The sequence below is a fragment of the Drosophila suzukii genome, chromosome X (assembly GCF_043229965.1).
Source record: "Drosophila suzukii chromosome X, CBGP_Dsuzu_IsoJpt1.0, whole genome shotgun sequence".
Taxonomy (NCBI): Eukaryota; Metazoa; Arthropoda; class Insecta; order Diptera; family Drosophilidae; genus Drosophila; species Drosophila suzukii.
This window is the reverse complement of record NC_092084.1, coordinates 29,779,268-29,806,451: the sequence shown is the minus strand read 5'-3', so window position 1 is coordinate 29,806,451 and position 27,184 is coordinate 29,779,268. Positions and strand designations below refer to the sequence as shown.

At 39.6% G+C, this 27,184-nt stretch overlaps 1 protein-coding gene and 1 long non-coding RNA gene across 3 annotated transcripts; one reads left to right on the top strand and one right to left on the bottom strand.

Moving 5' to 3' along the window:
* Nucleotides 1-406: 406 nt before the first annotated feature.
* LOC108017029 (uncharacterized) lies at nt 407-1,078 on the top strand. The gene has a single exon (XM_017083984.3). The coding sequence runs from the start codon at nt 407-409 to the stop codon at nt 1,076-1,078; it is 672 nt and encodes a 223-aa protein (XP_016939473.3).
* Nucleotides 1,079-25,612: 24,534 nt separating this feature from the next.
* Nucleotides 25,613-26,769, bottom strand: LOC139353465 (uncharacterized). 2 transcript variants are annotated; one of them, XR_011604754.1, is made up of 4 exons: nt 26,388-26,769; nt 25,985-26,155; nt 25,839-25,918; nt 25,613-25,784 (listed from the first exon to the last, which is right to left on the bottom strand). It is a non-coding gene; the product is annotated as an uncharacterized lncRNA (long non-coding RNA). The 2 variants fall into 2 exon arrangements; XR_011604753.1 differs by lacking the exon at nt 26,388-26,769 and having other exon boundaries at nt 25,985-26,331.
* Nucleotides 26,770-27,184: the final 415 nt, after the last annotated feature.

The following is a 27,184-nucleotide window of genomic DNA, read 5'->3' as shown; positions in this document are numbered from 1 at the left end:
CTTCTGTATAATCTAGTATACCCTTTTACTGTACGAGTAACTTTCAACAACTTTCTGCTTTTAAACTTTTAAAACATATTAATTTTTGGAAAAGTGGCATTCAAAAAACGAGTCGGTCATACCCTACACTCCCCTACACTAAAAGTTAATAAAAAATATGTGTCCAAAATAAATCGGTCTTGTCGTAAACCAAAAAATTGGCTATCGAGGGATACAAAAACACATTAAGTTATGGCTTTTAGGTGGCAGCCCTGTTCCTAAAATCTGATGAGCTAGTAGGCCATTCGTTTTCCTGTGACAGCTGAATTATTGCAATCGGAACTTATCGACAACGTCAAGCTCTAGCGCCTTTCTATAAAAAGTAAAAAAATCTATACAATTTCGGCATATTCTGTTAGCCACAGCCATGGCCCCAAAGAAACGCATTTCGATGATCGCACCGGGGAGCGTGGTACGGGTAGTGCAGACGACCGAGACCGCGTCCCGGCGTTCAGTTGGCACCCAAACGAATGTCCTGGCAATGGGTCCGTCGAAGCGCAAGAAGATGAATGCCTTGCAGATACCGCCATCCCAACATTTGGCCACGCACCTGATGCCGGCGGTCAATCCGCAGGCAGAACCGTTGGCCGCTTCCATCCTGATATGTAAACAACCGGCGGCTTGCCCACCGTTTGTTCCCGATTTGAAAGAGAAGGCCCGCCAGGCGGTGGACGACGGTACTCTGGATTCAGCCGACCGTGTGATCATCCCGAATAAAGGCAAGCAACCGATTGAATATCTGCAGTCCCTGATGACCAATCGAAGCGAAAATACCAATAACTGGGATCGTAAACGTCTGGAAACTTTGATGACCCTAATCAACGACAATCCACCGCCGAATTGGCTTCTGGCGTCCCAAATGTGGCTGGAGGTCGACCAACTGGAGGAGCGTATAGAGGCCTACGATCAGAGGGAACTGCTCAATGCCAAGAAACATAAGATGGACGAGGAGCTGGCCAATGGTCAATACGGGGGGCAGAACGGGCAGCAGGGTGAGCAGCAGAACGAAGAGGTTCATCAGCCTTCACCAAAGACTTAGGAAATCGAGCCATATGTTCTATGCATAATTGTTCATATTACATCAGCAAAATAATATATAACACATCCATTAAATGTCTTATTGTCTTAAAGGAAGCGCAAGGGAGATGGAGAATGCAAGCAGCAAAGCGACTTTTTTCGAGATTTCAGGGAGCCACCTAGCGGTGATGACTTGAACAATTTTTAGGTAAATGGGCGAACAAAACTAAATCCCATTTTCACCTTTACAAAATCTTTAAGACGGTGGGGAACAGTCGGACTCAAGCGTTAATAGCGTTTGTGGGTGTACCAAACTTTTTCTAGGTCAATCGATAGGCACTCTTTTTCAAAACCGTACAGCTTATTACCTACACAGGTATATTATACAGCGGCGTGCCAAATGAGAAAAATTTAGAAAGTGAATTTTTTTAGTAGATCGTATAATACATTTTCGTCAAGAAAGTTGAGATTAGAACTTTTGTATGTTGAAGGTGCGAATGTTTGTTTTTGTTTGATATCACAAGTTTTTGAAAAGTGAAGCCCGTTACTCGTGGAGTAAAAGGGTATACTAGGTAAGCGTTGGAGCAAAATAAACTTGCGCTGCGCAAGAAGCTCAAGAATATACAGCGGTGCTCATAAACTTAATCCACAAGACTTTAACCAAAAATTTAAACGAAAATTAAGAAAAGTTTATATTTTACAGCTTCAATTTTTTGTGTCACATTAGTTCTATATATCAGTGTTCTAATAGAAGAATAACCAAGTTATAAAAATATATATTCAACGAAAAACTTAAAAAATCTGAGACCATCTCCAAAATGTCCTGCTCACATACTTAAGCCACCTGGAACATATTGGTTGAAAAAGTTAAAATTTTCCCAATATTCCTTGAACTTTTAATAAATTTACTTCAATATTGAGTGGGATGACCTTTCTGCTTAAGAAGAGCGGAGCAACGCTTTGGCATTGAGTCCACAAGACGTGCGCACTGTTGATGGGTGATTTTCTTCCACTCTTCTTGCAAAACTCGCCACAAATCGTTTTTATTTGCTGGTTTTTTTTGGCCAACGACTTGTTTAAGAATTCCCCACAAGTTCTCTATAGGGTTAAAGTCGGGGCTCTGCAAAACATTGATTAACGGGACATACGCCCGATGCGATGAAACAGCCCCAGACCATAATCGAAGCGCCACCATGTTTAACAGTCTTCTTCGTGTATTTGGGGTCCAATTGTTTCTTGGGAGAACGTCGTACATATGGTTTACCATCACTCCCAAAGACATTAAACTTGGACATTAAACTCGTCGCTCCAAACAATCATGTTCCAAAAATTGGGACCTTTTTGAATATGCTCTCTGGCGAATTGAAGGCGCTTTTTAACATTTTTAATTGACAGCAATGGTTTTTTTAGGCAATGCGTCCATATAACCCGAATTCATTTAGCCGTCTTCTTATGGTCTGAGTTGACACATTCACGCCATAATCTGCCACCATTTGACCCCTGATTTGCGTCCAAGTCAAGAACGGATCGGCTTTACTGATTTTGGAAATCCGTCTATCGTCGTTTAAAGTGGTTTTTTTTAGGCTTTTCACGTGGAACACTTTCCCAGGTTCCATATTTCTTATAAAATGCAATCGCATTTCTGACTTGGCCACGCGAAAAATGTAAAGTCTTACAAATTTGTAGAATATTTGTGTTTTTTTCGTAATATCCCATATTAGCTTTCTTTCGGCCGAATTTGAATTCTTATTTTTAGCCATAGCGGTCAAATTGTTTTGCGAAACGTATTTAGTATTCAATATTTTAGTTTAGAAATTAACTAGCACAACTTTCCCGGAAAAAACACAAGTTTGACGATTTTAGCTCAAGGTGGCTTAAGTATATGAGCAGAGCACAATACTCCTTTTTGACATTTAGTCAATTTTTTGGAATATTCCGAATACCTACTTGTCATTTTTTACTGTGATCAGATGCTTAAATAACAGTGTTGCAAAATGCAAAAATTTCAGGCCGAAATAAATATGTTCAAAAAAGTTATTAAGAAAACAGTTTATGGTAGTGGCAGTGGCTTACGTCTATGAGCACCACTGTACATGCCAAGACCCAACGTTCTAGCCTTTATAGTTTCCGAGATCTCAGCGTACGGACGGACCGACAGACGGACATGGAAAGATCGACTTGACTAGTAATCCTGATCAAGAATATATATTATTTATAGGGTTGGAAACTCTCCCTTCTACCTGTTACATACTTTCCGACGAATCCAGTATACCCTTTGACTTTTTACGGGTATAAATACTTTCAAAACGTGCTTTGGCTTTTTATATTCTTTTGTGCATACCTAAAAAACTTGAAAGTGAAATCGTTGTAAGATATACATATGCCAAATATAAATCCAATTTGTCTTCTAACTTTAAGTCGCTATAATAAGACTCAAGCGCGATCTAGGCGCATTCCAATAAACCTGAAGAGTTATTTTCTCTGAACTGAGTTCTACACTCAGACAAATAATGAACCAAATTTTAGGTCATGCATGCAATTTAAAATGGACTAAAAGTTCATTTTTAGGTCACGCACTGTCTAAAAATTTATATTTTTAGACTTTTTGCCCTACTTTTAAGGACACGAATGGTCCAATACTTTAAGTCATCGTGGGCATTATTTTTTATTGAATTTTAAATTCTTTTCTTGTTTTTAACTTATGTTCAATATTTTGCATTTATTTTTTGGTTAAGGGCTTTGTCCGCTCGTAGACACGTTCCCTGGCATGTAGAATATGCTGTTGCATTGCTCAACAATGTTCAGCTCCGTAGACATAAGACATTTACTAATAGTCATTTCTAAAAGAAACAAATATTATGAAATATGTGGAGAATCGTTGGATGCTCTCCGCAGTTACACGCCAAGTAATGTCCACAGCTAGTTTGCCCGTAAATAGCTATAAATAACACCAGTTAACAAAAAATAAGGAAGAACGCTATAGTCGAGTACCTCGACTATCGGATACCCGTTACTCAGCTACCGAGACTAAGGGGAAATGGAAATATGCAAGCAGCAAAGCAAGATTGAAATGCGCCACCTACCCGTGCTCTCAATATATGGTTATGTGGGCGGTAGACAGATTTAAGCATTATGCGCGTTAGAGTGGGTGTGGCAAATTTTTTTTGGATCAATCGATAGGTATTGACGAGACCCATACATTTCAGCTAACACTTTGTATCTAGCATGAAAATTGTGGGCGCCACAGGCGTGGTCGGTTTGTGGGCGTTAGAGTGGGCGTGGCATATTCGCGTAACAAACTTGCGCTGCGTACAAGGCTACGGAATCTAAATCTGGAAATCTGCATAACAACTTGCACCAAATTCTTACGTTCCCCAACACTGAAAATTTAAAATAATGCTTAATGGCCGCTGCTCCCGAATACCGAACTTGGGTATATACGTTTAAAAATGTGTAAAAAATTAATTTACCAACGGATTGTCGTGATCAATGGCGCATGTTCTCCTTCAAGGTTCAGCCTTCAAGAAAACAACATAAAACTAATTTAGGTTTTTAGGCGTTTATTTTTAATGAAGCCATTTATGCCAGCGTTTTTGAATTTTTTCAAACTTTTTCAACTTTGACGAAGGGTAGCTTCTAAACTTATGAATGGAACTCAATGATAAGTATAAAAAAGTTAAAGTTAAAATTACCTGTAAAATGAGTCTTTGATGACCGAATTCGGTTTATCAGAACTCAAGTTAGAAAATATTTAGAAAGTGCGAAAAACGTTTTTTACACTTAAAAAAAAATTGGTACCATAGAAAAAATTTTAAGTGCTCTTTTCTTAATCAGGGATATGTACCTTACGGGAAAACAAAGGTTTCCTTGAAGGCGTATTTCATCAATTTTTATACCCGTTACTCGTAGAGTAAAAGGGTATACTAGATTCGTCGGAAAGTATGTAACAGGCAGAAGGAAGCGTTTCCGACCCCACAAAGTATATATATTCTTGATCAGGAGCACTAGCCGAGTCGATCTAGCCATGTCCGTCTGTCCGTCTGTCTGTCCGGATGAACGCTGAGATCTCGGAAACTATGAGAGCTAGGCTATTGAGATTTGGCGAGCAGATTCCTGAGCTTCTTACGCAGCGCAAGTTTGTTTCAGTACAGTGCCACGCCCACTCTAACGCCCACAAACCGCCCAAAACTGTGGCTCCTACAGTTTTAGTGCTAGAGTAAAAATTTTAACTGAAATGTATTGTTCTTATCAATACATATCGATTGACCCAAAAAAAAAGTTTGCCACGCCCACTTTAACGCCCACAAACCGCCCAAGCCTGTGACGCCCACAATTTTCATCCTAGATAAAAAATTCTAACTGATATGTATTGGTCTCGTCAATACCTATTGATTGATCCAAAGCCCACTCTAACGCCCATAACGCTTAAATCTGTCTACCGCCGGTAGGTGGCGCATTTTAATTTCGCTTTGCTGCTTGCATATCTCCATTTCCCTTTGAGTAACGGGTATCTGATAGTCGAGGTACTCGACTATAGCGTTCTTCCTTGTTTGTAAACTGGTGTTAGCTATGAATTGTACCCTTGGAATTACTAATAGGAAGGCAGGCAAGACCTTTGGGCATGTTACCCATAATAGCTGAACATAAGATGCATTGTAAGGAAGCTAGGGCAGAAGATAAAGAGAATTTTGATAAAAATGCAAGAAGTGATAAAAGTAGAGTTAATCAAAATAAGGCAAAAATTGTGAAACATGGGATTGGCGATCATGTCTTGCTACGAAGTGAGGAACGGCATAAAACGAAATTGGATCTCAAGTTTAAAGGACTGTCTGTGGTAACAGAATTGCTGGAAGGTGATCGTTACCTATCGAAATCATTGACTAGTAAAAAAAGTTTTAAGTATCCGCATGAGAGCATGCGAAAATTGCCAGATAAACGAGTTAAATCTGAGTTGGTCGAAGAGAGTGATTGCGTTGAAATAGACACAGGAGATGACTTCAGACCTGTCACCTAAGAGGGGTGCACAGGACATCACACACAGAGGCTATATTTGATCTGATGAGAAATTGTGGCACTAAAGGTGCATATCGTCGCAAGTGGCGGCAAGAGCCTGTAATGTGTTGTGATAAATTGTAAGCCAAATGGTCGGGTTTTCGCAGAAGAGTACAAGCTAGCCGTGTCGAGTGAATTAATAATGATAATATTTAATGTAAAATAAAATAAATGAAACTGAGAGAAACCTGTCATTGGAAATAGCGTGGGTAGGTGGGAACTCACCTTAGCCGAGTGTGGCTCAATTGTTGTTCAATAAGCAGAGTAAAATTAAAGGTCGTAGAGAATAAACTAAAAATGAGAAGAGACTACAGAATGACAAGAACACGATAGAGTTGTGCAGAGTATTAGAGTGTTTAGGACTAATTCTTTCGAGAACCTTCGAACGGGCAACACGAACAATTGCGACTTGCTGCGCATCTTAGTAAGAAAACCCAAGTGAAAGTAAAATCATGACGGACGAATCACCGTGCGAAGCGGCGAAGAGACCCCTATTATAATAATTATTTAATATAGTTAATAGTATAACATAGATAAATCTTTAATAATATAATGGTAAATAATAAAATATTAAGAAAATGACTATATAAAGGAATGGGGTGTAAGTATTATAATTATTATTCTTCTTTCTATTCTTTCATATTAATTTGTAATTTTTCATATTAGATTAATACAATTGTAATGTTAGTATTAACCAGTTTTGATTTTACTTTTTTTGATTCTTTTTAAACGTGAATATTAAAAACCTTTTAAATTTTTATTAAATTATTAAATTTATATCTTTCGGGTCAATTACAAACATACATCGGGGATCTAGCATTGTATGGCCGATCACTCTGAACTCGGACCATTCATGTGGGCTTACAACAGCGCCAGGGAGTCCTTACTCCTGTCCTCGATAGATGTCTCCCAGCGAAGTAATGGACGCCAAATTGCCCAGCTCCTCATCCTGGCCAGCCATTAAAAGCACGTTGCGCAGGAATTCTGTCAAAAAATATATTTAATACCATAATAAATACCATAATTATGTTCCGTTTTATTTGAAACATATCAAATTGAATCGAATTCATAACAACATTATACGAATTCATATCAAGATAATACGGGCTCATATCAATATGATACAAAATCATATAAATTACAAATGTTGATATGCATCCGTGTCATGTTGATATGAGTTCCTATTAATTTGATATGAAAAAAAGTGATATGTGAAAATTGAGGAGACAATATCAAGTGGCTATTATTCCGTTTTTTCTCTGTGTAGGCATAAAGGCAAAGATAATAATAAGTTAAAAAGATGTCAAAAAGAAAAAAAAGATTCTGCGCACAGTGTTTTAAAATGCAGCTTGGCTCCTTGTCAGGACCAGCTGAGTATGAAACGTCAATAGAGGACATTCCTTCCAAAACGACGGCTGTATATAATAGGGATACGGTGTAGTGGTGTTGTAGGGCTCAGAAGAATAAGTTGACTGGAAAAAGATGCAAGTAAGTTGGAAATCTCGGGAGCAGAATTTTATGTTTTATTGAGATAGCGAAGGGTAGGAGGAAATGCGTTAGATTTTCGTTTAGAGTTAACAAAAGAGAAAAATTGTTCTGGATCGGTGCCAAAGCTTTCTTTGAACTGTGAAAGGTATTGCTTATAGGATTGCCCATTTTCAGTAAGGAATTGGGAGCGGATGGAGGACCCATTAGACCAATATAATCTGTTTTCCGAAAACATTTTATCGGACAAGTTGTTAAGAAGGGCAATTTGTAAGATTGGTTTTAAAGTTCAACAGATATAGATTAAGGTGGCTGATAATGATCTTCAAGAAATTGCGTTGACTCAAGAAACTGTTGCAAGAGCGGCAACACTATCGAACACGAGGTCCATCTATAAAATCATGACAAATGTTAAGCCTAGAACTCAGATCGGCTAAGAGTTTCACTAGTCGAAAAATCTTATTCTTTGTAGTGTGACCGTAGTTTTCAAAGTTCACCCGCAATACATGTAGTATGTACTGACAAGCAGCTGGGTATGTTACCAAACGGAAAACCAATTAATTAGAAAAATTTTAAATGGATAAGTCTGCTTGTACACAAAGCAATTAAATTAAACGAATGTTATTATTTATGTAAATTAGTAGCTTAAAGCTTCGTTCTCGTCCCACGGATGCTCCGCCATCTTTACCGAGCCACCGCAGCCCAGCTCCGAGTCCTAAGAGGCATATTGGACCTTGAGAAAGTGGGAGCCGGAATGGGAACGGGGTTGGTCCGCTGATGCTGCAGGAAGTCGCCCAGCATCCTGGCAGTGGCTGGCTATGGCTTCTCCAGCTGTTCCTTAGAGGGCGCCTTAATTTCCTCCCCCCTATAAAAGCCAGCGGGTCCTATAGTTCCGCTTAAGCTGCCAAGTCCTAATGGAGAGGTCGTCGGAGATCATATTATTAGTGGTTCTGCTAAAGATACTTCTATTAGTACAACGCAACAAAATTATTTTGGCCAGATCTTACTTGGTTTGCGAAGAAACGCCTGGCAGGATGTCCATGTAGAGAGCGAAGTCCCACTTGGCATGTTCCTTCCCACAGGGATTCTTCAGTGGATCTCCTCCAGCACTTCATTATTGCTTAATATTGCTTCCTGTCAGTGAAATCCCACAATAAAGGGCAACGGTTTGGACTAGGCGTCCTATTTCATCTGTACTAACCTTCTGCAGTAAATTTTGTGGTTTATTTCCATTTTTAATTTTAAGTTTCGCCTTTGCACGAACACCGCCAAAGATTACATTTCTTATTCTTTGGGCCGCGGCTAACGGCGTTTATCGAAATTCACTCGCTAAATCTGGTATTTTTCTGGTATTTCCTTAGCTTATCTGAGTACCGCGCTGAAAAGCAGACCCGACGAAAAGCGTTAGCTGCGTATTTGCCTCTCGCTCACTCCTATGGTTAGCTCGCGGTTTTCGTCGATGTGAGTACTAGGCTATTTGGTGAAACTGTGCGGCTTATGAGTGACATCGAAGAAGATCAAAATTTGGAGGACCTGCTCCAGGATTTTAAACTAATAAAATCCCTGCCGTATTTACAGGGTAAGTAAAATGATTTGGGTGAACTTTCGTTTAGCTCCAACGCCCGATTTCGTACAAACTTTCAATATCCACGTTATTTGGGGTCTTGACTACGGGAAAAATAGTCAAAGTTTGCGCAAATAGCGAGATCATGGAAAATAACGGTAAAAACTGTTTTACGTAAATATCTTCGAATATATTAACTTAATCGAAAAGTTTGCCAAAGAGAAATGAAAGCTATTAAAGAAATAAGTAATGTATGTTTTCCACAATTTTTCTGTAAAACTAATAGTTTTCGTTAAAAACGATAAGTAAGATCACATTTTCACAAGGTTTGAAAATAATAAGCCGTTGCACACTTGCGTCTTTTTGCCCGATATATCGTATGAATGCTTGCTGTTATATCTGCGTGTCGATATCGATATCGATGTTACACGTTGTTTTACTGATGGTAAGACCGAAACACGAGAACGGCATTAAAATTTTAAAGAATACGAAATTAAAATAATAAAGTCTAAATGAAAAGTATCAGCAAAATGTAAATGTTGGCAAGAGCATTTCAGTTGTCGTAGTTCAAAATAAAGGTAAGAAAACAAAATAAATAAATTCAAATTATATAACGGAAATGGAAAGTATTAACAAAAATTATATAATAAGCATTTCTAATGTCACAAGCAAAATTTTTTTTGCCGCGGTTTTGTTTAAAAAAATTTTTGTCTGCAGCGCTTTACTTACCCAGGTCACAGTACTATCTTCGGTATGTATATGTGTACCTTATTTTATTTCTTTACTTGTATATTTCGCTAAATGGAAAAAAGGAACACAAGCCCGATATATCGTAAAAAAAGTCGAAAAGGGTCCATCACCTAAAATGCTGTTATCGATTAATCGAAACTATCTATTTTTTTGCGGGATATTGCCATATTTTTAAATGTTCACCTCCTGTTTAAAATATTTCTTTTAGGTTTTTTTCGAAACCCAATAAGTTTTTGGAAAAAGTGATAATAACAAAAAAGATCAATTTTAAAAATATCTTTTATTTTTGTCTGAAACATTTTTTGATTTTCCTTATATTTTCGGAAAAAACAGCAAAAAACCAAAAATTTTATGGTTTTTTCCGTTATTTTCCAAGATTGTCTATTTTTTCGGTAATTAGGATCCAAAAACAAGACAAATTTGGCATTTAGAAAAATTAACCCTAAAAATATTTTCTATGGCGATTTTTCCTACACCTAGGACTATTTTCTTAATTTTAGGGCGATTTCATTTTTGGGTCTAATTTTCTAGTCTGTAAAAAAATAATTGTTTGAGTGTAGGGAGATTCTTGTTCAAACTTATTATAAACTAGCTATACCCGGCGCGACTTCGTTCGCTTAAAATTAGTTTGAGCTACGGTTTTAAGGACTATCTCATTTCCATTTAATGTGGTATCTCCAATTATATCCATTCCACTGAAACTGTCTTAGTTTAATTCTGTTAATTAATATGATTACTACAAAACCTCAGTGTAAACAACATTTTCAGAAGATTCTTTAGGAGCGAGAATCATAAGGCTACTGGCAGAACTAACTCTAGAGCATGTGACTTAAAAATGTCCATGAGAGAAGCAATCTTCTCTTAGATCTAGTCCAGCCAACTTCAAAGTCTGTCCCTGCGATTTATTTGTAGTTATTGCAAAGCAAACTTTTAGAGGAATTGTAGCCTTTTAAACTGAATCGGCAGACCGGACGGTATTAATGGGATCCTGGGTATAAACGCCGTTTCCCCCTGGTGATTCGATTACGTTCTTATTGAGACATTTTATCTGCAATCGTGTCCCATTGCATAACTTTGCTCCAATCTTAGGACAAAGACTATGCTATGCTATGCGATTCAAATAATTTTAAAATTCGTCATTATCAACATCAGTCGACCGATTTATAGGAGACTTCTAAACCATCAAATGAGTTAAGCAATAGTTTATTGATTCCGGTTGCTCTTTCATTTTTCGTTGTCAAAATGGCGCGCTCAGATAGCCAATCTAAGCTTTTACATAGTATGTTAGAAATTTCCGGATATGTTTTGGAGGTGAGGTCTTGAACGTTTTTCACTACATTTCCTAAGAGTGATGTTATTGCTATTTTTTCATCAACAGTTGGATGGACGCCAATTTCTATTTTTAAAAGTGTCTTGGATAAAATTCCTGCAGAACTATACTTTTCGTGAGCGCTTACTTTAAACAGTACGCAGATCCCCTAAGCCACCGATGTAACATATCTCAGCGTCCATCTCGACAGACGTCTAACCTGGAGGAAACACATTAAATGCAAGAAAGTACATCTCAAACTTAAAGCTAGCAGCCTACACTGGATTATAAATTCTCGATCACCCATATGTCTGGACCTTAAGGTTCTGCTCTACAAAGACGTAAATCCTCCCGAAAGACTCCGCGGCTATTATTTTTTTTGTTTATTTTTATAAAACGGACCCGCAAATTTGTTCATGATCGCGGTTTATTTATATGTATATATTCTGCTTTCTGAAGAATATAGCTCCCAGCTCACAGCTCACAGCACTCAGCGCCCAGTTTTACTAAAGTAAAAGATATATTGTGCTACAGTGAAATTTAAAAAAAAAGCTAAATCCGCGTTGATATTGTGTTCAAAGTATGCTGAGAGTGACGCGCATGAATGGCTTAACGACGGACGTGTGTTTATCGTGCTCCTCATTATTGTGGTAAGTCGGTGGATTTGAACACTAAAAAGCGTATTAAAATTTGCGGGACTTCTCTCGCGCTATCAGCTGTGCTAGCGGGAGTGTGCATCCGCTAAGTGGTTGCTGCGATGCTGCCAGATCGAAAGGAAAGCAAGGAAGAACGCTATAGTCGAGTACCTCGACTATCAGATACCCGTTACTCAGCTAAATAGAGATATGCAAGCAGCAAAGCGAGATTAAAATGCGCCACCTACCGGCGGTATACAGAATTAAGCGTTATGGGCGTTAGAGTGGGCGTGGCAAATTTTTTTTGGATCAATCAATAGGTATTGACGAGACCAATACATTTCAGTTAAAATTTTTATTCTAGCATCAAAACTGTAGGAGCCACAGTTTTGGGCGGTTTGTGGGCGTTAGAGTGGGCGTGGCACTTTGCTGAAACAAACTTGCGCTGCGTAAGAAGCTTAGGATTCTGCACGCCAAATCTTCCGAGATCTCAGCGTTCATCCGGACGGACAGACAGACGGACATGGCTAGATCGACTCGGCTTTGTGGGGTCGGAAACGCTTCCTTCTGCCTGTTACATACTTTCCGACGAATCTAGTATACCCTTTTACTCTACGAGTAACGGGTATAATAACTGTGTGAGTGGCTTTGCTAAGCATTATTTCTTAGTTAGAGAAGTTGCCGGTAAATGTCGCCTAGAATGGACGTTGTCGAGTCGGCGAAGAGTCGCAGCAGCAGCGTTAGTCGTCGCGGTAGAGGCCGTGCTAAGGGAAAACGCAGCCACCAGGCTGCAAGAGATACTTCGCGTGCCAAGGTATTATATATTTTTTATCAAACGTTTTCTTTGTTTAATTCGTAATCAACAACAATTCCCGAGGAATGGATGATATCTCTTTTGTTAATCTCATTATATTCATTATAATCTCATGTAGTTCTTAACTTTATTTAATTTATAATCAACTATATCAATATCATGTAATTCCCGAGGAACGGATGATCTCTCTTTTGTTAATTTCATTAAAATCATTATTATCTTAACTGGTTCTTAACTTTAATTTATAATCATGTTTTCGCTTATAATTATAATCAATAAAAAAACATGTTTATGAAATGTGCTTGGTTTTTCATTAATAGTTTTAATGTTCTCGATTTTAGCATCAGAAGGCAAACGATAATGGCTTATAACGACTTTTTAAAGCATACGAGAATTTTTAAGTTTTCTAACTTATGAATAAAAAAAAATATAAGTAATTATTATATACAAAATCTTTTAAATTTTTAACCTATTTGTTTTTATGTGTGTTTAATAGTTTAATACATTGTATATATCGATGGTTTGGACTATCACTATCGAAAACATCGAGTAGGGGCACTATCGATGTTTTTACAGCTCTACTGCCGGGCCTTGGTGCGCACTTATGCGTGCCATAGTTGCGTCGGTTTCGACCACAAGGTGTCCAGTTGTAGGATGAACGAGAAGAACAAGGTCTGCCGACAGTGCGGGCAGGCTGGCCACAATGCGCGAGGCTGCATCAATCCGGTGGACTGCCGGAGTTGCCGCTTCAAGGGCTACCCATCGACGCACCATATGCTGTCCCCCGGGTTCCCTGTGTATGCGGCGGTGCTGGCGCGGGTGACATTAACAATGTATAGCTTCATCCAAGCCACTTGTGGCAAAGGACGAGCTGCGACCATCGAGCTCGGAGTCTGATTGTGAGAGAGCAAGAGCCTGTTCGCACTGGTTCAGGAGCCATATGTGAACGACGGGAGGATGGATGAGCTGCCTGACGGTATAAGGAGTTTTACCGATCGAGGAGGAAAGGCGGCCATCCTAGTTAATCACCAGGATGTCACCTGCATGCAAATGGAGCTCCTCACCACGGAGTACGGCGTATGTGTGAGCATTAAAGGAAGATTTGGCTTAATCTTTCTATGCTCCGCATATTGTCAGTTTGAGGCCGACTTATCGCCGTACCTCGCGTACTTGGATGCGGTCCTGCTGCTGGCCAGCAGAACCCCCGCAATCCTTGGCCTCGATGCGAACGCAGCATCCCCCATGTGGTTTAGTAAGCTCCCTCCTCACGCTGAGGGACTTGCCAACTACAATCGGGGTGAGCTGCTGTCTCAGTGGATTGTGGAGAAGGAAGCCATGGTTCTAAACCAGCCAGGTTCGGTATACACGTTCGTTTCCAACAACGGACGTAGTGACATCGACGTGACGATCGCCAACGTTGCAGGATCTATGCTAGCCACATATGGGTGGAGAGTGGACGATTGGGAGTTGAGTGACCACAACATTATTACTGTTGTGGCCAACCCAACGACCGATACAGCCGTTGAGAGCCTAGCTCTCAATGCACCAATGCACGTTGGCGTTTGTTCGAGCAGGAAATGGTGAGAAGGGCAACCGAACTTCCGGAAGTCTTCTCAGAATCGCCGCTGGACCAACTGGTCTCTACCCTTCGCAGGATCGTCCACTAAGTGTGCGACCTTGTTCTGGGTAGGAGGACTGCAGGACCGCTGACCTTAGTGCGACAGGAGACTTAGGCGCCGACTTCAGGATGCCAGACGCCGTCGCTATGACGACGTGGCCGAGCTTGTTGTGCGCGAGCTGAGACAAGCCTCAGCCGCCTACAAGAAACTCATCCTGAGGACAAAGGAGGACAGCTGGAGACGCTTCGTGGGAGAGAACTCATACGATCCCTTGGGGCGTGTCTACAAGATGTGCCGAGGTCGCCAGAAACTGACGGAGATTGGGTGCCTTCGCGTAAATGGCGAGCTAGTCACCAACTGGAGTGACTGTGCGCGTGTTCTCCTCCGCAACTTTTTCCCAGTTGCGGAGTCCGATGCACCGATTGCCTCAGCGGAGGAATTCCCACCGGCCCTGGAAGTTTCTGAGGTTGGTGCTTGTGTCGCTAGGTTGAAGAGCAAACGCTCGCCTGGCATGGACGGCATCAACGGTACGATTTGCAAGGCTGTGTGGCGCGCCATACCTTAGCATCTTACGGCGATGTATTCCAGCTGTATCCGGTCGGGGTACTTCCCTGCAGAGTGGAAATGGCCACGTGTGGTGGCTCTGCTCAAGGGACCCGACAAGGACAGGTGTGAGCCATCGTCGTACCGCGGGATTTGCCTGCTTCCGGTTTTCGGAAAAGTGCTTGAGACCATCATGGTAGATCGTGTGAGAGAAGTTCTTTCGGAAGACTGCAGGTGGCAGTTCGGTTTTTCGCCAAGGACGTTGCGTGGAGGATGTTTGGATGCACGTGAAGAGCAGTATTCACGCCAGCCCGGCGAAATACGTGCTCGGGATTTTCGTGGACTGTAAGGGAGCCTTCGACAATGCTTACCGTACGTAAGCAGCTGCCGGTACCTTGGCATCACAGTCGGCGAAGGCTTAAGATTTCTCGAGCACGTCGGGAACCTTTGACAGCGTATGGCTAGAGTCGTTGCAGCATTGGCGCGTGCGCTTCGAGCAGACTGGGGTTTCAGTCCTCGAGCTAGGCGGACCATTTATGCCGAGCTCATGTTGCCCTGTGCGCTATTTGGTGCCTCGGTATGGCAAGACGCGGAAGACGTGTTCGGTATGCCGAACAGTGTCCACTGTGGCACTGCAGGTTCTTGCTGGCGTTCCCCCGTTTGATTTAGCTGCCATGCAAATGGTAGTTACATAAATACAAGCTTAAGCGTGGATACCGCTGGAGGAATACGATCTGCTGTATGCCGAAGACCTCATGAGTCTGAGCTGGGAAGAGAAGATGGTGCTTAGAGGTGGAGTAACATCGATGTTCACGGACATCGATGTTTTTGGCGAAAAATATATATGTTTCATCGATGTTTTGAACAAAAAAATAAGCAGTTTTTTTTGTGTATTTAAACTTTATTTTAATTCGTAAGGCTTAAAAATAAAAATCTAATTTTAACAAAAAATGATTTATTTTATTATTCGTTTTTTAAATAAAAACGAAAAGAAAAACAAATTAAAATAAAATTGTTCATTATATACATGGTCCACTTTTGTAGTATATTGTACTATCCTTACTTTGTAAATAAAAACTAAAAAAAAAACAAATTTAATATCAGTGTTCATTATGAACATGGTCCTTACTTTACTATCCCTAACTCTAGTATATATATTTACATATTTTTTACGTTTGTTCTTGTTTAAAAAGAGGAGCTTATCAACAACGGTCGATGATCTTACACGAAGAACGCAGAAGTATTTTTTAGCTTACGTTTTAAACGCGTCGCCATCTGTAGTCATATAAATATTATTTATACAATAAATGAATTGGTTAAATTAAATTACATATGTACCTACAATCCGTCAATCTTCCTCTATGTGCCTTAGAATTAGAAAAACATCGATTGACCCGGTAAACATCGATGTTGCCGATGTTTTGAAAACATCGATGTCATCGCTGTTGGCATCGATGTTTCTCCACCTCTATCCAGGCCAGTGTTGCCATATTAGCTTATTTTAAGCTAGATTTAGCATATTTTAACATCAAATAGCTTACAAAATAGTTCAAAATGTTTATGGCTTGAAATCTTAGTTATTTTAAATTTCATTTCGCTTATTTCCGCTTAAAAAAAATTAGAGCGAAGCAAGTTTTGTTTTATGATTGTATTGTCAGTTTTTTTTAATTTTATCGATTAATCGTACAGAAGTCATATTTGTTGCTCGTATTTTGGTAGTTTTTCGGCTATAAGTTTTGGTCACCCTGAAATTTTGAACAAATTAGAAATAATGCCGAAAGTACTTAAGCCTAGTACTCAGATCGGCTAAGAGATTCACTAGTCGAAAAATCTTATTCTTTGTAGTGTGACCGAAGTTTTCAAAGTTCACCCGCAATGCATGTAGCATGGTCTTTCCGTCAAGCAGCTGGGTTTGTGGACAAACGGAAATGAAATCAACTGGAGTAATTTAAAAAAGAAGAGTCTGCTGGTGCACAAGGAAAATAGCCAAAAATTAAATGGAATATTCAACGAAGGTTTTATTTATGTAAATTAGTAGTTTAAAGCTTTTTTTCTCGTCCCACGGATTCTTCGCCATCTTTCCATCTGCACTCCGGCTCCGAATCCCAATAAGCATATTGGACCTTGAGGAAGTGGGAGCCGGATTGGGAACGGGGTTGTTCCGCCTGATGCTGCATGAACTCGCCCAGCATCCTGATAATGGCTGGTGATGGTTCCTCCAGCTGTCCCTTAGCGGGCGACCTTAATTCCTCCTCCCTATAGAAGCCGCGTCCTCCATCTCCGCTTTAGCTGCCAAGTAGCTGGTGGAGGTGGAGTACGGTGGTTCCTCAATGGAGAGCTCCTCGGAGATCGAGCAAAGTCCCATTCGGCATGTTCCTTCCCACTGGGATTCTCTAGTGGATCTCCTCCAGCACTTCAACTATTCTGCCGACTTGAAATCCCACAATAATGGGCCACAGCTTGGATTAGGCGTCCTTTTTTATCTGCATTGACCTCCTTTAGGCGTTTTTGGGGTTTTTCTTCCATTCTAATTTTTTAAATTCCACGCCGCTTTTGCACGAACAACGCCAAAGATTACATTTTTTATTCTTTAGGCCGCGGCTAACGGCGTTCATCTAGCTCATCTGAGTACCGCGCTGAAAAACATTCCCGACCAAAAGCGTTAGCCGCAGTTTTCGTCGATGTGAGTACTAGGCTTAAAGACCGAATTCGGGGAAAAACATAAACTTTTCGTGTCATTCTAGGTGTAAGTCTCTAACAAAATGCCGAAGGGAACGGAGTTAAACGTTTCGCAAAAAAAAAATATTTTACACCTACAGTCCCGCACTTAAGTGCTGGCACACTTGCATTTTTTGACTTTAAATGTTATTTTCAGGCTTGTGTGTCATTTTTGTGATTCCATATTTCTTGTATTTGGTTAAATAATAGATTATTAACTGAATGGCACTATTAGTTTTTTATTTTTTATAAAGTGAATGAGTTCGGCATGCTTAGGTTTGAGGCACTTTTTTTAATGTTGTCCCTCAAAATATTGAGGTAATAAGTCTTGTCCATGATTCCTTCTATAAGTACCAACTGCCCAACACCCGCAGATGACATGCATCCCCACACCATGACTTTTCCGCCGCCGTGTTTCACTGTTGGTGCCAAATTTATTTTATCCAATGCAGTTTTTGGCTTTCTCCACTCGTTCTGACGGCCATCGGATCGAAAAATATTAAATTTGCTTTCGTAGGAAAACAACACCTGATCCCAATATACCTCAGCATCTGACGGCGATGTATTCCAGCTGTATCCGGTCGGGGTACTTCCCTGCAGAGTGGAAATGGCCACGTGTGGTGGCTCTGCTCAAGGGACCCGACAAGGACAGGTGTGAGCCATCGTCGTACCGCGGGATTTGCCTGCTTCCGGTTTTCGGAAAAGTGCTTGAGACCATCATGGTAGATCGTGTGAGAGAAGTTCTTTCGGAAGACTGCAGGTGGCAGTTCGGGTTTTCGCCAATGACGTTGTCTGGAGGATGCTTGGATGCACGTGAAGAGCAGTATTCACGCCAGCCCTGCGAAATACGTGCTCGGCATTTTCGTGGACTTTAAGGGAGCCTTCGACAATGTGGAATGGAGTGCTGCACTGCGCCGCTTGGCCGAGTTAGGATACCGAGAGATGGGCTTATGGCAGAGCTTCTTCTCAGGCAGAAGGTCAGTTATCCGAAGCAGTTACGAGGAAGTTGATGTCCCCGTAACTAGAGGCTGACCGCAGGGATCAATCAGCGGTCCATTTATTTGGGATCTGCTGATGGATGTACTGATCCGGCGCCTTGAGTCATACTGCACACTGAGTGCGTATGCGGATGATCTGCTGATTCTTGTCGAGGGAAACTCCCGACTCGCGCTGGAGACAAAAAGAGCGCAACTAATGTCCATCGTTGAAACGTGGGGGATGGAAGTCAGTGTTGACGTATCCACCAGTAAGACGGTAATTATGCTGCTTAAAGGAAGCGAACACTTTACGTCCAAGTCGCCCCCCTGCGCTAAAATTTAAACTATTTCTTTCAGGATTTTTTCGGTAACCATTAAGATTTCGGATTATAACAAAAAAGATCCGATTTATAAATATCTTTTGTTTTTGTCTGAAACAGTTTTTGATTTTCGTTATATTTTCGGAAAAAAACAAAAAATTTACGGATTTTACCGCTATTTTCCAAGATTCCGTTATTTGCGCCAACTTTGATTTTTTTTCCCGTAATCAGGACCCAAAAACACGTCGATATGGAAAGTTTGAACAATATTGGGCGTTGGAGCTAAACGGAAGTTTACCCCTTCGTCTTGTTTTTTTTTGGCATAAATGTGATTTTCACAAGTATTTCAAATTTCGATATATTGATGTTATCGAATTAAGAACAGATCAAAATGTCATGTTACATAACAGAAATGTTAATTTAACAGCCCACTGTTAAAATAACAGCTGTCAAACTCAGCTGCTACAAGCTGAAAGAACATGTTAGAACATGTTCTAACAATTTAATAATTTAGGGGGTAAAGTCTTCGTGTAACTTTTGGAACAAAATTTCAACTTTAAAGAAAGTTTTCAAAAAATGTTAAAATTTGTTGAGTAAGTGTCCTAGACCATGTTGTAGACTGATTAATTCCTATTTGAAAGAATCCAGACTTAAACTGCGATTTTTGCGACTTTTCGCGAAAATTAAATTTGTAGGTAGCAACCTCTCGATTGGAAATGCGGCCCTGTTAGATGTTTGGCGCACGCAAAAGTGCGGCCGTAACAACCAGAGTGCCGTATTCTTTTTAATTTGTGAGCACACCAACGACAGTTTCCTTCAAATGAATGAAACTTGTCTGAAGAAGAAAACACGAATGTTGTCGGTAAATTTATCAATACTATGGCAAAAATGCCATAGAAAAATGGACAAGTTCACAGTGAAATATTCAAATTGGATGGAAAGCAATCTAAGCTTAGGTTTAATTGGAAACGAAAGCAGAGCAAAGCCGAAAAGAAAATTAGCTGGACGCCCAAAATTGACATTATCTTTAAAAGGTACAAGAGGCCAGAAGAAGGATGCAGCAGCCTTCTCAACGGCGCAGAAATATAATTCAAAACAAGGAAGAACGCTATAGTCGAGTACCTCGACTATCAGATACCCGTTACTCAGCTATATGGAGATATGCAAGCAGCAAAGCGAGATTAAAATGCGCCACCTACCGGCGGTATACAGATTTAAGCGTTATGGGCGTTAGAGTGGGCGTGGAAAATTTTTTTTGGATCAATCGATAGGTATCGACGAGACCAATACATTTCAGTTAAAATTTTTTATCTAGCATGAAAATTGTGGGCGTCACAGGTTTTCGCGGTTTGTGGGCGTTAAAGTGGGCGTGGCAAACTTTTTTTTGGGTCAATCGATAGGTATTGATGAGAACAATACATTTCAGTTAAAATTTTTATTCTAGCATCAAAACTGTAGGAGCCACAGTTTTGGGCGGTTTGTGGGCGTTAGAGTGGGCGTGGCACTGTGCCGAAACAAACTTGCGCTGCGTAAGAAGCTCAGGAATCTGCACGCCAAATCTTAATAGCCTAGCTCCCATAGTTTCCGAGATCTCAGCGTTCATCCGGACGGACAGACAGACGGACAGACGGACAGACGGACATGGCTAGATCGACTCGGCTAGTGATCCTGATCAAGAATATATATACTTTGTGGGGTCGGAAACGCTTCCTTCTGCCTGTTACATACTTTCCGACGAATCTAGTATACCCTTTTACTCTACGAGTAACGGGTATAATTACTGATTTAAGCGACAAGCATAGCTTCTCGCAGACGGGGGCTCATCGATCTAGCTGCCGTCCTAAAAGTACTTCCCCTTAGTCCAACAAAAGCCAAAACTCTTAGGACATTTTTAAGCAATCCCGTACAAAACTATGTCCGTTGTACCGCTAAAAAGGCTTTGGCTTTAATTCTTGATCAAAGTTTCACAAAAGATCAATATTGCAATTCGAGAGGACGCAAGGACCAGAAATGCAGACATTTATACACACTATAAAATTGGAGCGGAAAAGAAAAAGCATTGCCGACCCGCCAATACTACAATAACAGATACCGTTGCAAAAGTTGCCCTGCAAGATCTTCTAGATCACGGTGAGAATAGTGGGTCATCAAGACTATTGTAACGTCTATAAAATACCAGAAAACAACCCTCTCATCGGCCGAACTAATATTGAGCTATGGGTTTGATGGCAGCACGGGACAAGCAAGTTACAACCAGGCATACAGTAACTGCCAGCCTAATACCGACGATTCATCACTGTTTGCTTCGACTGTTACTCCTCTTCTCCTAATAGATTCGGCTTGCAATGTTTTGTGGAATATTCGTACCCCGCAAAGCATATGATTTTGTCGACCCGTAAAACTGGAGTTTTTGAAAGAATCAAGAGATGTTATTACGAAAGAAAACTTACATATACAAGAGGAAATTAAAAATTTAATACCATGCAAGGTAATCCATGACAAGCAAATCATTGTTGTAAAGTTTAGTCTCTATCTAACAGTGATTGACGGCAAAGTACTCAATGCATTAACGAACACAAAATCATTCCAAGCTTGCCCCATTTACAATGCGACACCAAAAGATTTTCTGATGAACAACAATTTTAAATGCTTTCAGTTCGTACCTGTTTTGGACAATTTAAAACATGTGGTAAGTCCGCTGTACACCTAGATTCGATTTTTTGAATTTGTACTCCATACTGGTTACAAAATCAGCGTACGAAAGTGGAGAATTACGAGTCCAGAGAATAAAATTCTGGTTTCGCAAAGAAAAAAGTACATCCGGAAATTGTTTTCGGAGAGACTTACGTTAAAGGTGGATCAGCCAAATCAAGGCGGATTCGGAAGAATGAATGTTGGAAATACTGCTCGCCAAGCATTCAATAACGATAAAGTTTTTTCAGAAATTATAGGCGTTGTCATCCAAATACTTTTGCACATGAGGATAATCCTCATTAGCTTATCATGTGAATTACCATTAAGCCTAGACAAATTTGAAGAGCTTTGCCATAAAACTGGAGCACTCATTGTGGACAAATATCCCTGGCTTCCAATGACAGCGACAGTACACAAAATTTTAGTGCGCTCTAAACAACTATTAGAAAACACAGTTCTTCCAGCCGGGTATTTTGGAGAGAAGGCAGCAGAAGCGAGGAATAAAACTTACATGTCCGAAGACTTCATCATGCAAGGAAGCACAACGGATTTTGTGGATTCACAGATGTGTTTCAATTCATCTTTACATTTAAATAGGTGCATTCAAAAACATAAGCGATTTTCCCTTCCACATGAAGTCATTGCATTGCTATCATGCGACTTTAAACCTGCAAAGGAATTTGTAGACGGTGCAGATTATTATGAAGAAGACGATTATGACTTCTTTTATAATATTGAAATCGAAAATGAAGAACATAAATTTCGGCGACACGGGGGTGGTGTGTCCACCACTAGAAAAAAAATTATCAAAATGCCTTGCGTAGTTCAGGAGTTATTAATTTATGCCAAAAAAACAGGTCAAAGTCCCCATAGTGCGCTGTTTGCATGCACGCACAGTGCTACACGACAACCTCAAATGTACACATACATATGCGTATGCAATATATGTATATGTACATATGTAATAGATTATGATTGTTATTCGCAGCCATCTTAAGCACGACATAAATGTAAAATTATTTCTTGTTTTAGGTGCCGGGGCTTTTTACGAGTGCCTTCAATACATAAATGACGATGAAATTAAAGAGGCCATCCCACCGATTGGGCTCCGCGTGCTCTTCAGGTTCAGGTTGACGGGGTGGAAGAAAGCAAAGGTAAGAAATACAGATATTTTAAGTTAAATTTTTCTCTTTAAAATAATCTTACAGTCTCAAGTGCCGATCGCTGTTCCGAACAAGTATCGAGTGAATTTTTATATGGAATCTCACCTTATTTAAATTAACTTTTTCGGAAAACAAATTATGCAATATTTGCTAACAACAAATTTCATATATTTCAACAAAAAGTGTTGACGGAAAATCAAAGATATATTTTAACAAACATAACTATAGAAGAGATTTTCCGCAACATTATTGTTGTTCAAACCGCAGATTTTTCAAAGTTGTTGGACGAGATTTTTCTTTGTGAAGCGAAAAGCCGGGTAATACTTAAACCCCAATCAAAAACCACACAATTCTATTTTTACACAATCTGCTTTTATTTTATGGACTATTATTTTATTCCTCGGGGGAAAAAACATAGTAACATAGTAACATAGTGGAAAATCTTATTCTAAGTATAAGAACAGATGTCGCAAAGTTTTATCTGGCAAAGAACATGATGAAAATATTCCACACGATTTTGAAGACTACGACAAGGGACTATCACTCATCGGATTGGAGCAAAGTCTGTAGAAACTGGGAAAAAACTTATAAAATTAGCCAAGAAGATGTAAAATCGCTAAGCTATTTGGAATTCATGCAAGACTGGCCAAAATTAGGTCATTCTAAACTTTCTTCTTTGGTAATCTTACATACATACGTTTATTTGATTGTCTGTTTAGTTAGGTTTCTTAGTGGTGATTGTCTATTTTACTGTTTTCTTTTCAAAATTATAAGAGTGATTTATGTATTGTATATTTTTCCATAGATCGAGATTGATTTTGATTTCCTTTACCGAGGGAAGACACATCTCCTGTTCGATAGGTGGAATAGCTTAACGGACAAATTTCTGTTATATTTTAGACGGCACATCCACAACGATGACTGCAAGCGACAACTACTTGATGTAAAACACGCCAACGTTGGTAAGTTTTCTGTTTACGCAGAAAATGTTGTCATAACTACATAATTATTATTTCGGCTTTCAAGCTTGAATGACTATGAAGGTCGTATCAACAATATAGTCAGGTAAAAGTATTTAAAGGGATCAACCATACAGCCATCTATAATTATCGTATTCACGCACCGTCTGGGCTGGAGTTCTTAGATTTCTTTGTTTACTTTGACAAGTCGCTGGTAAAGTGTGACTCCTTCCTGAAAAGCATAGATTTGTGTTTTAAGTGTTTCATGTCTTACTCGTTGAGCTACCCGGAAGCCTCAGAGCAAGCTTGGTACGCAGTTCAAAAGATCATTTTCGAAATAGACACCGCTTATGACATTAGATCATCGAATTTACAGAATTTAATCGATTTCATAAATAAAAATTAATTATTCATAAATAAAAATTAACTATTTATCCTTCCTATGGAAGCTCAAGGATATAGTGGTACGATCTGGCCAATTTTTGTATTATTGTACCCGCTACTCGTAGAGTAAAATATATATATTATAAATTATAAATTATAGTTTATATATATTCTTGATCAGGATGACTAGCCTAGTTGATCTAACCATGTCCGTCTGTACGTATGTATGAACGCTGAGATCCCGGAATTTGTAAAAGCTAGAAAGTTGGGATTTGGCATGTAAATTCTTGACCTTTTCGCGCAGCCCAAGTTTATTTCAGCAGGGTGCCACGGCAGATGTTCCATGTCTTGGGAAAAAGTTAATGGGATTTTGCTTGTATATATCCATCACCCCTTAGCTGAGCTACGGGTATTTAATAGTCGATGGCATGGACTATAGCGTTCTCTCTTGTTTTGTGTTAAATACATAGTTAATTTTGGTGGCCAAAGCTGCAAAGTTGTGCTTTAAGCTGCAGCTTCTAGGGCAGCTGAATAATGCATCAATGTATTACAAGTTGAATTGGTTGTGGTCGCTCTATTTTCGGTGGACTCGGTCACACTTTTGGGAGCCAAATATAACACCTAGGTGGCGCCACCTGGCCGCTGGCTCCGGCGTGATTTATATGTCTGACAGTTATCGATTGTCAGTTAGCATTTATGAGCAACCTGAAGAGCACTTTGTGGGATTGCCGTATTCGAGGCTTAGGGCACCATTCCCGGTCATCCTGTTGCAAACTTTCTGCTTCCATAATTTTTTTTGCAGAAAAACTTTCGACCAAGTTGTGGACGAACATTTTAATTGAAAGGGTTGGTAACAAATTGAAACACGAATTAGGTCTGGACTTTTGTTTAGTTTGACTATATAGCTTATGTCGTCAACAGTTGCGACCGATTTTTCACTAACACAATTTTAACAAGAGAAAACGCTATAGTCGACGGCCTCGACTATCAGATACCCGTTACTCAGCTAACAAAAAAGCCCCATCTATCGTTCATTCCGATCGGCTGTTTACGAGATTTCACTAACACGCCACATAAAGTGAAACCTAGGTGGCGGTAGTAAAATTCCGTAAGCAGCTGATTTTCTGTACATACCCTTCAGTTCCAAAAAAAAAGTTTCACTTGTGAATCACCTTGTGAATCCCGTGGGACATGTCCTCTTGCACAAGTGAAGAACAAGTGACGCTCCATATAGAAAATTGTATGGGATGTCCGCATTTTCACAAGTGAAAATTCAAATGAAAATTTTTCGAAGTCCTACGGGATTTCACTTGTTCCTTATACTCATTTTTCGTATGGCCTGTCACGTGCCGGTGACTCGTCCCAAGTGAATCACTTGGGAAAATCAGAATTTTTCCTTGAGTTTTCACTTGTGAAATCACTTGCAAGGGACACGTCCCAAGTGAAACACTTGGGAAAATCAGAATTTTTCCTTGAGTTTTCACTTGTGAAATCACTTGCAAGGGACCCGTCCCAAGTGAATCACTTGTGAAAATCAGAATTTTTCCTTGAGTTTTCAATTAAAAAAATATAGAATTTAATTCATTTTATTTTAATTCATTTTAATTATATGGTACTATTTAGATTTTCAAAAATTGTACAATTATTGTTTCTGTTTTTTTGCTTCGTAAGCTTATTTTTAACGTTAGACATCGCCGTTCTTAAACCTTTGTCCGGGTCCTCTGAATCCTTGGCCAACGCTCCTGAAAAAACATATGTTTAAAAAATGCGTTTTATTTGTTTAATTGTATATTTACCTTTTATAGCTTGTTGCAGAATTTTTATTGGCACAAAACATTTCGTCATCCACTTTCGGCTAACGGAACCCATTGAATACCTTCAAAATTTACGTACTTTAAACTAAGATCAATGCACAACATCTTAAACTTAATGTAGCACTTACCTGTGTTTGTTATATTAACTAAACGATTAAAGTAACTCTGCTGCGCACCATTAAAATGGATGCTTCCCTTTCAATCACTCAAACAGAATGCACCAAGTCTTCTCACCCCTTTACTAGATTTCTTTTGTTTTCTCTTCGCTGTTGGCGCGTGCCACTGCACCTATACCCTTTCTAAAGTGAAATATATCCGACTATATAGTTTTTACTTCTTGAGTAAAAAATACAATACGATTTTTTTTTAAATGTTAATACTTAAATGTTTTAAATACTTAAATCAATTTTAACGGACTAAATTTCTATAACTTAACTATAAAATTATATTGTAATAAGAATGTATAATAAGTAAATATAACATTATAAGTAAATTCAATTTTCTAAATTTTACTATAATCAAATAGTTTACTTTTATAAAACAATATTAGTTGTTTTTTTCTATACACAATAATGCTCCTTAAATATTAGGGCATTCACATGTCGCTTCTCCACGAAAATTTTTCCGCCGAAATATTAGTCGCTAGCCGAACATAACGGAGAGACGCAAAAAAAAATAACGGACCAGCCGAAATTTGTCTCTGCGAGCGCGGAGTGCAGCAGATTATAAGACAAGAAAGAGAGGGAAATATCCGAATATCTGCCTCTCTTTGTTGCACGATCGTTTTCGTGGGCAGTCTTCTACGCTGCGCCGACTGCTCTGCTGACGTCAACAGCGGCACAGCGTTTTAGGCACAAAAAAAGCTTTTTGCCTTGAGCCATGTCACCGCGTCCCTACTGCAGAACTGAAGGGTATATATCTCCAGCCCTCTCGCAATCTATTGAGTTTGCTTATTATTAATTATGGTTTGGTTATATTGAATGGTCCGATTTTTGGCATGCAGATGGGTATTGATAATAAGAACAAAGTCGCTTTTAAATTTTTACAAAATTTAGAAAAATGTGTGCGCTAGACGGTTTAGGGTTATGGACGATTGTGGACTTTAAAGTAGGAGTGGCACCCTGAAGAACCAAACTTGCGCTGCGCATGAAGCCCAAGCGACTTCATGCCAAATCCTAACATTCTAGCTCTTGTAGTTTCCGAGATCTCAGCGTTCGTACAAACAGACGGACAGAGGGACGAACGGACGGACGGACATGGCTATATCGACTTGGCTAGTGATCCCGATCAAAAATATATGTATATACTATAATACATATTATAATCAT

What these genes read in the sequence shown, in the direction of transcription:
- LOC108017029 (XM_017083984.3), top strand. Translation starts at nt 407, where the DNA reads ATGGCCCCAAAGAAACGCATTTCGATGATCGCACCGGGGAGCGTGGTA.